Source organism: Sciurus vulgaris, assembly GCF_902686455.1.
Source record: "Sciurus vulgaris genome assembly, chromosome: 11".
Classification (NCBI taxonomy): Eukaryota; Metazoa; Chordata; class Mammalia; order Rodentia; family Sciuridae; genus Sciurus; species Sciurus vulgaris.
The window spans coordinates 75548187-75563744 of NC_136472.1; the positions used below are offsets into that span (position 1 = coordinate 75548187).

The 15558-nt window shown below is 42.5% G+C and overlaps 1 protein-coding gene and 2 pseudogenes across 4 annotated transcripts in view; 1 reads left to right on the forward strand and 2 right to left on the reverse strand.

Annotated features, from left to right (window-relative positions):
- The window catches only part of LOC306640671 (coiled-coil domain-containing protein 43-like), a 436234-nt pseudogene that overhangs the window by 316683 nt on the left and 103993 nt on the right, over window positions 1–15558 (forward strand). The window lies entirely within an intron of this gene.
- Window positions 1–15558, reverse strand: part of LOC306638567 (actin-related protein 3B-like) — a 317597-nt pseudogene that overhangs the window by 165534 nt on the left and 136505 nt on the right. The window lies entirely within an intron of this gene.
- GAB2 (GRB2 associated binding protein 2) overlaps window positions 1–15558 on the reverse strand; it is a 207084-nt gene that overhangs the window by 30258 nt on the left and 161268 nt on the right. For both annotated transcript variants that reach the window (XM_079105095.1, XM_079105094.1), the window contains exon 3: window positions 214–457. In XM_079105095.1, the coding sequence (XP_078961221.1) occupies window positions 214–457 (244 nt within the window). The remainder of the gene's footprint in view (window positions 1–213; window positions 458–15558) is intronic.

Consider the following 15558-nt stretch of genomic DNA (forward strand, 5'->3'; position numbering starts at 1 on the left):
CAAAATTTTTATAGTATGACTTTTGATAATGAGAACCCAATTGCCATTTTGTAGCAATACAGATGAAACCAACAAAATGTGAAGGCTACATAAACAAAAAATTCCTTTGTTTTATACATTTACCCAAAAAGATAGTTACCTTTTTGTCTTTAATATTAAAAAACAGGGACTGAAAAGGAGTAGGTGCCCGTGAGTGGTGGTGGCTCCTCCTACCTTGCATTCTCTGCTCTCCGGCTTATGCACTGGTGCAGGTAGAGATACTCCTGAGGTGCACTGGTGGACAGGGTGGGCTGCACGTGGTTGGACACAGAGGGCTCGAATGTGAACAAAGTTGGCTGGCTGGAGTGTGATGGGGCTGAGGATTTTCGTTCTCGGAGCAGGTGATGACTGGAGCTGCTGAGCTCAGCTGGAGAAGAGCGGGGGCCTTGACTGGCTGAGGAAATGTTTCTCAGGGAGTCTGTGAAAAGGAGAAAACTCTGTGAGTGAAGAAGGCAGAAAAGGTATCCTTACCCTAAAGACGGCTGTCAGAGGAAGGCAAAATGTTAAGACCGGAAGCACTGATCTGGCAGCAGCATTCACTGCCTCACATACCTGCTCCCTCTCACCTCCCAGGGAGGAGGGCTGGGGCCTCTAGGCCATCATGGTAGAGTGAGAGATGCTCTGTACCTCTGTACTGCTCCTGGAGAACACTGCCTATCACAAGCTGGGCCTGACGGGTTCCACCTCAAGACGTATGGCTACCTGTGGTCCAGAAGCATGATCCTGGGTGCAGGTAAGGTTAGCCTCTGAAGCAGAGTACCATAGCCTTTCTCCTCAGTGGTTGCTCCTGCTGTGGTCACTACCCTCAAAGCTATGCTGGCTTTGTTAAATGAGGCACTGCTTACTGAAGACTCATTAACTGAGACCCTGGACTGTGTCTTACTGTCTTAATAATAAAAGCACAAATGTACTTGGAACTGTCCCTTCAGACTGGACCCTGGCTCCTCCTGCCTGCTCTTGCAAGTCCTCCGAGGATAGCTAGGTTTCCCACTCCCCACTGCTCTCTGTCCATTGGTCTTTCTTCCTCTCTTATCTTAAACTCTCCTGTGTTAGAAAGGAAGTGAATTATTAAGGATAGATAATAGTCTAGAGTGCTACACCCCAAGTCAAAGGTATTATTCATGTGGTTGGCTAAGCTTAGTCCAAATTCCTTAGCATAACATACAAGGCCTTTCAGAGTCTGACCTATTTCCTGCTTTTCTCCACCCATAAACAAGGCATATGGAAGCATCATCAGTCCCTGAACATACCAGGCTCTTGTAATTCTTTGTTTTGGTTTATGCTGTTCCTTCTGCCTGGATTTCACTTTGACTCTCCTGGCAAATGCATATGCAGACGTTAAGGCCCTGCGTAGACATCACAATTTCTCTGAAACCTTCCTGGACTGGTTTTTCTTCTGGGTGCCAACAGTACTTGGTTTATGCTTCCATTATATCCAAGGTCAATCTGTTTCCTTGTCTAGCCCATGGATTTTTATGAATTGTGATCGTGATGTTATCTTTATAGCCTCAGCATTTGCCTAATAGAGGTCATGCATAGAAAGTTTTTAGTCCATGACTGCAGAATAAGCAAAGACAATCATTTAGCATTCAAAAAATTTCAACAGTGAAACTTTCATTCTAACAGAATATAGGGTTAAAGATGGAAATTCAGGCGATGTGCTCTCTGGTGGGGTGATGTTTTGGTGGTGATGGTGGTGGCTTTCTAGTGTTATTCAAATCATACCAGAGGGGACACAGGCCTTTATCTGACCTATTTCTGGCTATACCCTTCTCATGGCCCTACGCAGGTCCATCACTCATTAATGCTCCACCATTCTCATTTCTCTCCAGTCATTTCTGATGCTGGGAAGGACGTCTTTGCCAGTCTACAGAGAAAAAGCCAGTGGGCCCCTGGGGAATAACTGTTCCACTGACAGCTGCACTGACCTCCAAAATGAATTCCCATTACAGGTCGTGTAGTGACCCAGACGTTTGTTAACAAGATCAATGGCTTTATTACTCCATTAAATTTGCAACATGAACTCTCTAATAGGAGGGAGAGGGTTTATGCTAGGGGACACAGTAGCCACGGTGCTAGCGCAGGAACACAAGCTGCTGCCTGAGAAGACACAAGGGAAGAATGAAAAGAAAGTCTCTGGTTAGGTCCTCCATGCTCTGGTCTTTCTGCCCACTCCCATGCCTCAGGATTCAGTTCTAGCCTCTCTCACAGCCTTGCTCTAACCCTGGAGCCTCTCCAGGGGTAATCCTATCCACTCCCAAGCTTCAGTCACCACCAGTGTGATGACAACTCTCAAACCTAGTCTCCAGCTCAGTTCTTCTGGGGCTCCCTATTGTAATATCCCTCCACCTGCTGGGCTTCTCCATTCACATGTCCTACAGGCAGGGCAGCTCAACAATTTAAACTTAACTCATCAAGTCTGTGTCCCTTCTCAGTGAAACACATCACCTCCAATCAGCTCTCTACGCCCAGGCCCCATCTAGGCCTCTCCCTTGTTCCTCAACAACCACATCATGGTCACCTCACGGCCCTACTTAAAAATCTTCACTGGCTTCCTGTTATCCTCAAGATGACTTACAGAGTTCTTTCTCTCTCTAACACCACTCTCCTGTTTTTTTCTTCAACCTTGTTTCTTACCAGTGCTTCCTTATGCTTCAGAGGAATGCCAGAACACAGGAACCTCTCTCTCGCCACTCTGTCTACCAGGCTGTGAATTCAGTGAAGGCAGATGGTCTCTTTTGTAGTGATTTTATTCCCAGTACAAGCCCAGTATGTGACACAACTCAATGAATATTTGTTGATCAAACAAACTCTATTGAGTAAGTCACTAGTCCCTCAGAAATATTCACTGACTTCAGAATTTTAAAGAACATTTTGTCACAACCTGCTTATTCTGTATCTGAGTGTCCATGACAGCTCTAACATGATAGCTGAAAAGTCCCAAATGTCCATCAACTGATGAATGCTAAACAAAATGCGATACACCCATACAGTGGACTATTATTCAGCTCTATAAACAAATGAAATGATCTTCAAAATAGTGTGCTAAGTGAAAGAAGCTAGTCACAAAAGACCACGGATTGCATGATTTAATGTATGTGAAATTTCTGGAACAGGCAATCCAGAGAGACAGAAAGTAGATTAGTGATTGCCGGGGAGTGAGCACAGGGTAGTGGGAATGGAGAGTAACTGCTAGTGAGTATGGGTCTTCTTTTGGGGGTGATGAAAAATTTCTAAAAGTATACTATGGTGGGGCTGGGTTGTGGCTCAGTGCTAGAGTGCCTGCCTATCACGTGTGAGGCACTGGGTTCAATTCTTAGCACGACATAAAAAATAAATAAATAAAGATATCGTGTCCATCTACAACTGAAAATATATTCTTGTTAAAAAAATAGATTATGATGATGGCTGCACAATTCTGTGAATATACTAAAAATCACTGAACTGTACACTTTATATTTTGGTACCAGGGACTGAATCCAAGGTGCTTAATCAATAAGCCACATCTCTAGTAGCCCTTTTAATTTTTTATTTTAAGATAGGGTCTCACTAAGTTGCTCAGCCTGGCCTTAAACTTTCAATCTTCTGGCTTCAGCTTCCCAAGTCACTGGGATTACAGGCTTGGGTCACTATGCCTGGCTGAACTGAACACTTTATTTTTATTATTATTATTTTTAATATTTTTGTTTTAGTTGTAGGTAGACACAATACCTTTTATTTTTTTATTTTTTATGTGGTGCTGAGGATCAAACCCAGGCCCCTCATGCATGCTAGGTGAGCATTCTACCACTGAGCCACAACCCCAGCCCAACTATACACTTTAAATGGGTGATTTCATATTATGTGAAATATATCTCAGAGCTATGAACACACAGTTGGATGATTCTTCTTGATAAAATTAAATTATCACATGACCTAGCAGTTTCACTCGTAGGTATAGATTCTTAAGAAATGTAAATGTACATCCACACAAAGAAATTGCACACCAATGTTCACAGTGTTATCCATAATAGCCAACAAGTAGAAATAATCCAAATGCCCATCAACTGATCCATCAATAAAATGTGGCATATTCTTTTATGATGGAATATGGAATATTATAAAGCAGTAAAAATAAAACACTGATAGAAGTTACAACATGTATTAATCTTGAAAACATTATGCTAAGGGTAAAGAAGCCAGATTTTATCATAGAAAATGTCTATAACTGTTAAATATAGAGACAAAAAAGTAGATTAGTGGTTGCTTAGGGTTAGGATAAGGGTGAGAGAGTAGGAAGTAAGTGCCAATCAGCATGGGGTTTCTTGTTGGGGTAACAAACATGTTCTACCATCAGTGATGAATTGATAAGGAAAAAGTGGTATGTATACACAACTGAGTTCTACTCAGCAATGAAGAAGAAAGAAATTATGTCCTCTGCAGGTGAATGGATGGAACTGGAGAACATCATGCTAAGTGAAAAAAGCCAGACTTAGAAATTCAAGGCTCAAATGTTTTCCTCATATGCAGAAGCTAGAGGGGGAAAAAAAGGAATTAAAAAAAAAAAAAAAAAAAAAGACAGGGGGATCTCTTAAAAATAGAAGGGAGATCAGTACAGGAAAGTAGGGGACCAAGGGGAGAAAGGCATGGAAAGGGGAAGAGTTGGGGAATAAAACAGACCAAATTATGCTCCATGCATATATACTGAACCCTACTTTTATGTATACTTATAATGCACCAATGAAAAAATATACATGTAAATAAATAAAAAGACTACCAGAAGAGTAGAGGAAAGGAACAGGGGGAATGCATAGGAGTAAATTATGTGTATATATAAATGTTACAATGAACCCCACTATTATGTATAATTATGATGCACTAATAAAAACATAAAAAAAAAAACAAAAAACAAACTCCTGATGCTATGCTGGGTGCAGTGGTGCATGCCTGTAATCCCAGGCAACTTGGGAGACCGAGGCAGGAGGGTTGCAAGTTTGAGGCCAGCTTCAGAAATTTAGCAAGACCCTAAGCAACTTAGTGAGACCTTGTCTCAAAATTTAAAAAAGGTATAGGGATGTAGCTCAGTGGTTAAGCGCTCCTGGGTTCGATCCCTGGTGCCAAAAAAAAAAAAAAAGAAATTCTAAAACTAGATTGTGGTGATGACTACATAACTCTATGACCAAAAATCATTGACATGTACACATACATATAAGCCCTTTACAAACTTCATGCCGCGACAGGAGTCAGGACACCAGGAACCCAGGCTCAGTTCTCTCATCTTCAGTTCCTCCCTATGCAGTTAGAGGGTAAGCCCTGGCCTGCCTATCTGTCTCATCCAGTTGTTTGAAGAGGTGAATGAGATAAGGGTGTTGAGCCCAAACTTGTGCACATGTAAAAAATGTTAATAGGATTTGTTTTTACTGCCTGGGTACCCTTTTAAGGGAAGAAAAAACAATGATAGCGATAAAACATTAAATAATGTGTGCCTGGGCTGTTTCTGGTATTCTGTTTCCAAGGCTGTTATAATGATGTGTCTTGGGTCATTAGGAAGGTCAGTAACACAGCAAGAAGAAAATGGAGGTTTCCAGACTCCTGGCCTGGGTTTCTATCCCTAAGTCTAGACTAAAGATAATGCCTGTGAGTGCCTGAATCAATTTGTTTTCTTTTATGCAGGGTTTTTTTTTTTCCCGTTTCTTCCTGGCTTTTTTTTAAGGGCCCTACAAAATCACTCCCCTTCCTTTCCACAACCACCCCTGGGAAGCCTGCCCAGCATACAAACACTCCCCCCACCTTCTTGCAGAACTCTAGAACAGGAAAGCTCTTAAGGATTCGCAGAGGAGCCCAGCCCAGCCCAGCCCTGCCCAGCCATCAACTGGCTAATGATAACAGGAGCAGGAAAGGGGAGGTTGGCGGGAGTTTCTGGAAAAGATGACTGGCCAAATAATGACTAGTTCCCTTATCTCAATGCCCTTTTTATCTTTATCCCTTCCCCAAAATACTCCCCACCCTCCAGCCTCAGTGGGTCTCAGGACCCATAAAAAGGTGGGTCAGAGAACATGATGGAGCCCAGCTGGCTTCGGAGTCTGTGTTAACTCCTAGCTCTGTAGCCCAGGACATGTTAATAAACCTCTTTGATTCTCACTTGTCCAAGAGGGATAATGCATACTTCATAGGGCTGCTGCGAGGATTAGGGATCATTTTATGTAAAGCACTTTTGATATTTGGCTGTTCTTGCTGCTTCTATACCTAGAGTACCCATGGAGCTGGTCGAGAACACGGTACTGAAGAGATATGAGTTGCATTCTAAGCCCCAGTGGGTACTTGGACACGGGAAATCACATAGGGGAGTTTATTAAGCAAACAGAGTGTCTCCCTGCAGGGTAAGACTGATGAAAGCATTTTGAAAACAATGGTAGAGGGGTGAGTACGTTCTATAGGAGGTTAGTTGAAAAGCAAGGATTAGAAGGGTAGAGAAGTCTAAAAACAAAAAGGACACTGACAGGTACTGAGGGCAAGTCTGGGTTAGTAGCTCCAGGTCACTTGAACTCACAGTCACAAGTTTGAGATTATTAGCCCTTTTTATTTTTCATTTTGAGACAGGGTCTCCCTAAGTTGCAGAGGCTGGTTTTGAACTTGCTGTCCTCCTGCCTTGGTCTGCCAAGTACCTGGGGGACTACAGGTGTGTGCCACTGTGCCTGGCTCAAGTTTAAAATTATTTAAGAAAGAATAAATCTCAAAAATGTTCAGTGCATGTCAAAATTAAAGGAAGAGCTCATAAATTTGAGGCAAATAAAAAATGTCTTCACTAGACGGTGACTCACACAAAGTGGCAACTGGAATCAATTCATCACTAGCTCCCTCCCCAGCCCCCAAATCTCCCATCTCCAGCTGGAGACACAGTGGCCCAGAAAGTGAGACTACTTGTTCAAGCCCACACAGTGGGCCAAAGTGAATCCTAGAATCAGAATTCAGAGCTCCTGGTCCAGGACGTCTTTCCCTAAACTAAAAGAAAGTTGCATCATTGTGAATGAGGATTTGTTCTCATGTGTATCTGAATCAAGTCATGAGTCTCATGAGTCTAATCACTAGGACTCTGGCTGGCTGGCTGGTTATCTTGCTGTGAGTTTATAGTGCAACTCACATTTGCATGGCAAACAAACATCTGCTGGATCAAACTATTAAAGACTAGTATAAATAATTATCCAAGTTCAAAAATGTAAGTTTCCTAGTGTTTATCAAAACTATAAAGCAGAGGAAGAAGAAAGAGGCTACAGAGACAGGAAGTAACATGAGATCCTGTGAGACTTTCTGCAACTACAATCCCCCATGCTCCTCCAAGGAAGAACCTGAGAAAGAACATCTCAGAGCTTGGAAGAGCCAAGTCAGAACATCCTGACCTTGGTGCATATGATCTCATGGTGTACTTAGCAGAAATTGATTCTGTGAAGGGCACATAGGAAGGGGAGTGGATGGCTGTAGCTTACTGTCATGACACAGTCCCTGGTCACAAATCCTTACAGAAATTTGCCCTGGGGTATCTATTTTATTTTAGTTTTTGGTATCAGGTATTGAACCCAGGGGCACTTAACCACTAAGTTGCATCCTTTTTATGCTTTATTTTGAGACAGGGTCTCACCGAGTTGCTGAAGCTGGCTTTGAACTTGCAAATTCTCCTTTCTCAGCCTCCTGAGTCACTGGGATTACAGGTGTGTACCACCACACCTGGCTGGAGCATTTCATTTTAGAGATGCAAATGCCTTGGCTTCCATCAGGCCTCTAGTTGGAATTACTCAGGCTATCTGTGACTTCTTTGTAGTGTTTCATTTTGCCATTTACTCAAGTGGGAGTTCACAAATATGTCACATAAAATGAGGCAGGGAGCTGTTAGAAGTTGGGATTTAAACCATCCCTATTTCTCTGACAGTGTGTATCACAATGTTCTATGCCTAGTAAACACTTGGATTTGAACAAGAAGTGTTTAATAAACATACTGTGGCAGTAAGACAGAATCCTTGCTCCTTGGGTCAGAAGCATGAATGATTAGCTGCAGAATCCGAAGGTCAACTGTTCTTGGTGGGAAAGGAACTGTTCTCACTTAGTAAGGTTTCCTGGGTCCTGTGTTTCTCTTTTTGGATAGCTGGTATATATTTAGCCATGCACTGTTTTATTCATGAGGATCAGGCTGCAATCTCTGTTCTCTCCTTACCTGACCATACCTACCATACACCTCAGTTGTGGCAGATTTCTCTCCTGCTTCCCGTGTGGGCTTAGGTTGGTTAGGTGGTCCCCCTCAAAGAGTTCATTCATACTTGGAATTGAGTATTCTTGTCATTTTCTTAGGATCATAAACATTTACTCTAGGCACTATCATAGGAATTGCAGGTCAGCCCAAACGCATGAATCTTGTTCTTGTTCTATGTGCTGAACTGTGCAGTCGAGAAGAGAAAACTTAGGGAGTAAGAAATGCCACCGCCCCTGCACACAGGTGCTCCTCAAATGGTAATTCTCCCTCAGCACTCCACTGTGAAAGGAACCTGGTATGGGAAATCTTGAACTCCATGTTCCCAAACCTTCAGGGTTTGACCAGAGCCAGGATCTGTCTCAGGGGGTGCAAATACGGCCTTTGGGGTGGAGGGCTGCAGGAGCAAAGAGCCTGGGAGGCCCTGTCTAGCAGCTGGCAGTTGAAACCAGTTCTGCTGCCACAGAAATCTCCTGGATTCCCATCTGTAGCTTCCCTACCCATCCTTCAGTTTTGCCTCTTGATGTCTCAGCATCTCTACGAAGATCTAGTATTTTTAAAAAATTGATTCCTAAGTGTTTTATTTATTAATGCTATTGTGAAAGGAATTTTTTAAAAATTTGTCTTACAATTACTGTTCTCAACTCTGACTTTTCCAACAACCCTGAAAAGTTGGCTCAGAAAAATAATCTTTACAAATCCACTTAACATATGAAGAGACTGAGCCTCAGAGAAATGATGTCACTCAGTGTTATTGAGCTGTTAGGAAGCACCTGAGCCAGGGTGAACAGTAAGGTCTCTTTCACACCAAGGTGAGGGCTCATTCCATTATGTGGCTCCATGTGAAGGTTAGAGGGTAGACGAGAAGTATAGGCTCTATAAGTCACAAAGGACTACACGAATATCCACAAAACTATTCTCATATGACTAATAAAGAAACCACAGCCTGAGAGATCTTTCCTGACCATCTGACCTAAATAGCTTTCCAGTCACTCCTTATCACATTACCAAGCCTTATGTTTTATCAAAGTACTATTGCTATTATGTCAACATTTTGTTTTTGATCTGTCGCTCTGCACTTGATTATAAGCTCCTGAAAGAGTCTAAACCCTCTATGTCCTGTTCACCACTGATGATGCTCCAGTGGCTATAAAAACATCCCTCTCAGACCTCCTGATGTGGGTAACATAACTGACAGACAAACCTAGTTGCCAGTTTGCTGCATCCCCTCAACTCTCCACGTTCACAGGATGCACTTCCTGTGAGCTATTCCCATCTAGTGGCAGCAATACAACACAGGCCTGTGAGACACGGGACTTCTTTAACAGAAACCTTGACTGGAGATTCCGCACTGATGTGGTTGAGCCTGTCTTAGCACTGTGTCGCAGCCCAATCCTCCTTCCTGCCTCCTCTCCTTCACAGTGTCAGGTCTGAAAGTGCTCTCTGCTTCTCTGGATCCCTTCCTTAGCCTTGCAGCTGTTTTACTGAGTAAATCTCTTGGCATGTCTAAACTTTTCTTGATGTCTGCTCTTCAAACTAATATACCCAGTGTCCACAACAGGGCTTGATGAACAAATGATGACCTCTCTTCCCCCTCAAAGTGTACCCACCGATGGTGGAGTGCCCAGATGGCCTCTCAGCTCTGTTTATGTGGACTCTAGTGGGCACAAAAGCATCTCTCCCAGATAGAAAGAAAACTGAAGCTATGGTCTAGTCAGTGGCACAAGCTGGCACAGTTTGAAACTAAAGGCAGTAAGAACTCTGTGATGCCCTTTTAAAGGAATCCAAGGAAAGAATCAATATGCGGTGAAGGCCAGAGATGGCCACCACAAAAGAACAGAGATGGCAATGAATCTCTTTCAGGTCTCTGTCCACACACTAGGCATTGTGACTGTTTGAGACAAATACTATAATCTAGTATTTTAAGATATGGCTTAATAGTTAAGAGCTTGGACCCTGGGGAAAAACTGCGTTTGAAATGTGGTCCCTTTACTTACTAGCTGTGTGAATGAGGGAGAGCAATTTGACATTTTTGTGACTCAGTTTCCTTAGTTGTAAAATGAGAATGATAAAAGGTATCTACCTCATAGGACTGTATGCAGTGGCGCATGCCTGTAATTCTAGCAACTTGGGAGGTTGAGGTGGGAATATTGCAAGATTGAGGCCACCCTCAGTAACTTAGCAAGACCCTGTCTCAAAATAAAATAAAAAGGACTAGGAGTGTAGCTCAGGAGTCAAGTGTCCCTGGGCTCTATCCCTGTACTGAAAGAGAAGAAAGGAAGAAGCTTAGAACACTGCCTGATACATGATAAACTCTTGTTAGCTTTTATTATCAGTAGTAATGGATTTAAAGAGACACCTTGGGGCTGACAATGTAGCTTGGTGGTAGAGCTCTTGCTTAGTAAGCAGGAAGGCCTGGGTTTGATCCCCAGCACAGCAAATAAATTATAAATAATTTAACAAGATGATGAGACACCGTTGTTTTGGAGTACCTCAAGTAATGCACCTCAAATCAGAGAAGTCAGCAGGGTTTATTTGGTATATATATTAATCACACACTCCAGTACAAAAGAAATGTTTTTGAGTTTGGGCAAAAGAGAGTTAGGGTTAAGTATGCTATCATACGATTTGGAGAGTAGCATGATATTCAAAGGGCTGGTGAGAGCTGGATGGTGGCATGTACCTGTAGTTGAGTTACTCTGGAGGCTGAGGTGGGAGGAATGCTTGAGCCCAGGAGTTCAAGATCAGCCTGGGCAATATAGAGAGACACTTCTCAAAATGAACAAGAAAACCAAAGGGCTGTGAAGATCATAAAGAAGGTAGCAACAATTAGTCATACATGCAACAGATATTTAACATTTATCATGAACTAAACATTATGCTGTCTGCTTTAAATAAATTCTTACTTAATCTTCATATCTTGTGAAGAATGCTTCATTTTTATGTTGATGCAGAAGTTTATACAGAAAAGTAAACTAATTTACCTGAGACTGTGTTAAGACTGAACCCATCAACCCCACACACATAATATAATTATAATGCATTAGATAAAATAATAGTAGGAGACCAGTAGAGTAAGCAGATTGGGGGAGGGAGGTGGAGACAGAAAGAGAAGGTAATGGAGAATGAGACTGATCAAATTATGTGATATGCATGTACAAATATGGCATAACAAATCTCACTATTACATAAAATTATGATTCACTAATATAATTTTTTAAAAAAAGACTGAATCCATAGATTGAACCCATTATTGTGCGTTCAAGTGTTTCTATGATTCTAAGACCCTATGTGTTAAATTGGCCTTTTATGCATTTATGTATGTGTGTATGTGTGCATCTACATGAGCACTTTATAAACAACACAGCCTTATTAAACAAATATGATAGTCTGTCATCACCAACATCATTTGGAACACTAATTGACAATCAAGCAACCTGGGTTTTCATTCTAGCCTTGCCAATTAGCTGTATGTTACTGAATTAGCTTCTCTCTTGACCTCTGGATATGTTGTCATTTGAGGACTATGGAACTAAACACTCTCTAAGGATCCTTCAAGATTTCATATTCTAGAAGTTTCCCATACTATGTAATCTATTCTCTTCTGTCTTGGCTGGGTGTTTTGGCCAATATGATTCACCATCCATAAAAGAATTTTATTTACTGACCTCACCCAGAAAAGGGGTGAGGAGGTGGCAAACAAAATCAAACAGTAGACACATAAAAATAAAATGTAGGTCATTAGCATAACCTCATGATTTCAGCCTAGTTATTAGTACATCCTCCATTTTGAGTTTTTCTTTGTTTTACACCACAGCAATTTTATACCATTGTTTCGATATTTAGAATTTTGGATAGTTTAGTCTCTAGCTCCTATGAATAAAGTTAGAATGTTTTTGACTTTTTTTTCCCCCCTTCTGAAAGTTTCTCAAAAATGACAATATCTGGATATAAGTTGGAAGGCTTAAAACAAATTTTGTATAAGTATAAACAAAGTTATAGCTAAACACTATAACTAAATAATTCAAGTAAATTATTTGAATAGATACTTATTATTTGCTTGTTTCATTTTTTTTATTTTTAAATTTTTGGGGTTTTTTTGGTACCAGCAACTGAATCCAGGGGCACTTAAATACTGAGCACATCCCCAGCCCTTTTCATGTTTTGAAACAGGGTCTTATTAAGTTGCTGAGGGCCTTGCTAAGTTGTCGAGGCTGGCCTTGAACTTGCAATTCTCTGGCCTCAGCCTCCCGAGTTGCTGGGATCATAAGTGTGCGCCACCAAGCCTAGTGGACAACTATTTTTTATCAGGTCTCTTCTAATGTGGTAGAGACAGAAAGACTGAAAAGACAGAAGGAGACACGTTCTCACCCTGTCTTTCACACATCTCCTCCCCTATTCCCAGACTCTGTGTTCCAGTTCAACAAACCTTTCCCAGTTCCCTAAGCCTCTGAGAACTCAAAATAGCTCTTCAGAGAGGAAGCAGGAGAAGCTTGAATTAATTGAAAAAATGCTGAGCTGACCAGTCTTACCTTGATTTGATTAAATCTTCTACGTCTATTACTGGCCAGATGGAGCCTTTGCTACTGAAGCTAAATTCAGAAATTTTTAAAAAAATCAAATTTTCACACTTGCAGTTAACCTCAAATTCTGTATCTAGTAGGTACATGTTGGCAAAGAGCAAGACGTGCTTCAATTAAAAGCAGGTAAACTTTGTGAAAATGGAGGAGGCAGAGTCACTAAGGGTGACTGGAGAACAAAACAAGGCTCAGGAGCTCACTGAAAGCAGGTCTGTGTCTTGTGCTCTTCTCTAGCCCTTGACTCTAGGACAGAGCCTGACAAAAACAGGTGCTCCCTGGTGTGTGCTGAATGAGGGAACACAGAACAGAAACTGGGGCATCACCTAGAAATGTGGGCAGGAGTCCAAGAGAAGGAGAAAGGAAGCCTGTTTGGAGAAGCAGAAGTGGATTTTCTTCAGAAATTCAGGCAGACACCCCACTGGCAACAAGTTTTCCAGTAGGCAGTGGGCTCCGGCCACAGGCTAAGGTCTAGGAGACTCTGGTGGATGAAGGGGTTAAATAAATGCAGGATAGGGTCCAGTCCTGGGTGGAATTCAAGACAACAGGCAGGATAATAGTGCAGAGACTGAAAAACAAGAAAATGAGGCACAATTCCAGGGCTGACCCTAGCTGACACACAAAAGCAGGTCCAGAACTGAGCCAAAGGGACAAAGGATCCCAGAGCACTGATGTAATATAAGGGTGCAGGGTGGGCCTGAATTTGGGGGTAGAATTCAGAAGTCTTGAGACATGAGTGCAAAAACAGAGGCTGGGGACTAGCATCACTTCTAGCCCACTGTTTCCAGACACTTCCACTTTACGAATGAGTTACAACACTGCCTCTTTGCTTCTTGATCTGTACTCTTTTAGAAAGGGCCCCATGGGGTTGCCAATTTTTAATGATGTGGACAAACTGCTGTTTACTAGGACTATCATTTTACACACACATGTTCTTTACAAAGAACATGTTACTATGTGCACACATACAGAATCTCCGAACAAAGGGGAGTTTTAATATCTGATTACATTTAGCTTTATGAAAACTGACACTATCTTCCTCTTCATATTTTTCATTTTGTTGTAGACTGATGAAAAAAATTTTCATAGCTCAGCACTGATCTGTGGGTCCCTGTTTTGAAATATCTGCCACAGGCCAAGATTTTCACACTGTGTTCCAGCTTTCCCAGGCAAGCATGGGAAAAGAGGAGGGGTGGGCACTGGGTACAGCTCTGATTTGCAGCACCGCACCCTCCCTCTCCCCTGCAATCCATAGCTGCTCCCACTCACATGTTTCATATACTCAGTTCCACATAAGATCTGGTTAAAAAGCAATACTTAAAATCAGGTTGGAAAATCACTCCTAGTTTAGGGTAAAAAAGTGAAATCTTCTCACTGAATCAGTAACAAAGATGAAATTTAAAACTGGGCCTTTGCAATTCAGATGCTAGAGAGAGACAGCTATTATCTACTGATTTTGTAGCATTCAGAATGAACCCTGATTTGTAATAGGACATTTAGCCATAATCAAGATCCTTCAGGGGTCCAAGATGAACTTACTACTAAATACAAAGTTCTAATTCTACTTCTAGCCCCAAATCAGAGTTAGATTAGGCTTTGGAATCTGGGCTGAGACCAATTAGAAAATCATTTATTGCCTTCCTTCACTGGGGATAAGCAGAAGCCCTCAAAGAACAAATCAACAAACAAAAAAAGAGGGGTGGGTGGGTAAAGAGGGGGCGGATCTCAAGAGACACTGGGGAGCCATTCAAAGCTGCTGGTGTTGAGGAGTTGAACAAGACACTCCCTTCTCTAACAGTCTGTGGGTTCTGGCAGGTAACACTAGACTTGATCTATGCTGGCTGGCTGGGAAGGTGAGGGGAAGTGTCTGGTATAAAGGCAGAGCAGGAAGAGGGATCAAGGCTTAGGATGAAGACAGCAGGGTCAGGTTTCTCCCTGTCTCTTTTCCTCCTCCAGAGTCTGGACTTCCCTGAAGGTCAGGGTTGGGGCCTGTTCCAGGACAATGCAGAAGAGTCTGTGGGGATTTTATGGAGTTCGTGTTCCAATTCAAGGCCTGCTCCGGGGGTGACTAGACCCAGCTATAAACAAAAACCAATGAGCAAGCAAAAGATTTAGGAGGAAGGTCTGATGTTTCAGGGTTAGCTAGAATAACACTTTTTTTTTTTTTAAGGCATGAGGATTTCAGATCTGGCTGGAAACTGGTCTGGATGTTTATTTTCCTCATTGTCTCAGTGGAAAAAAAGGGTGGGTGATTCAGACAGCAGCCTCCGCCTCTGGGCTGGGGCCTGGGTCAGTCTTTTTTGCTCCGCAGGAGACAGTCTGGGCCCAGGGAGACGCTCCTCTCACCTCCCACACTTGCTCTCAGCATCCAACATGGGTCCCAGAGAAGTTGGGAGTCTGATCTCTGCATCTCAGGATGCAGAAGGCAGGGGAGGGTATGGGGAGAAAAGTCCTTCCCAGGGATGAGAAGAGAGGAGGGTGAGGTCTCTGAGAAATGCTGCCTCCCTCCCCATCCTGCTCTGACCAGCTTCTCCCCAGCTCACCCACTCACTTTTCATCATAGGAAGGACAAAGGTCATCAGAAGGCATCAGAGTGAACTGAGCTGAGCTCCACTATGTAGCTCTTCCTGCTGGCAGAAGCCCAGAGAAATAAGGGGTCCTGCCTCTCTGGAGAGGCACCAAGCGTTCTCTCCAGAGAGGAAGGAACTATTTGAAGACAACCCC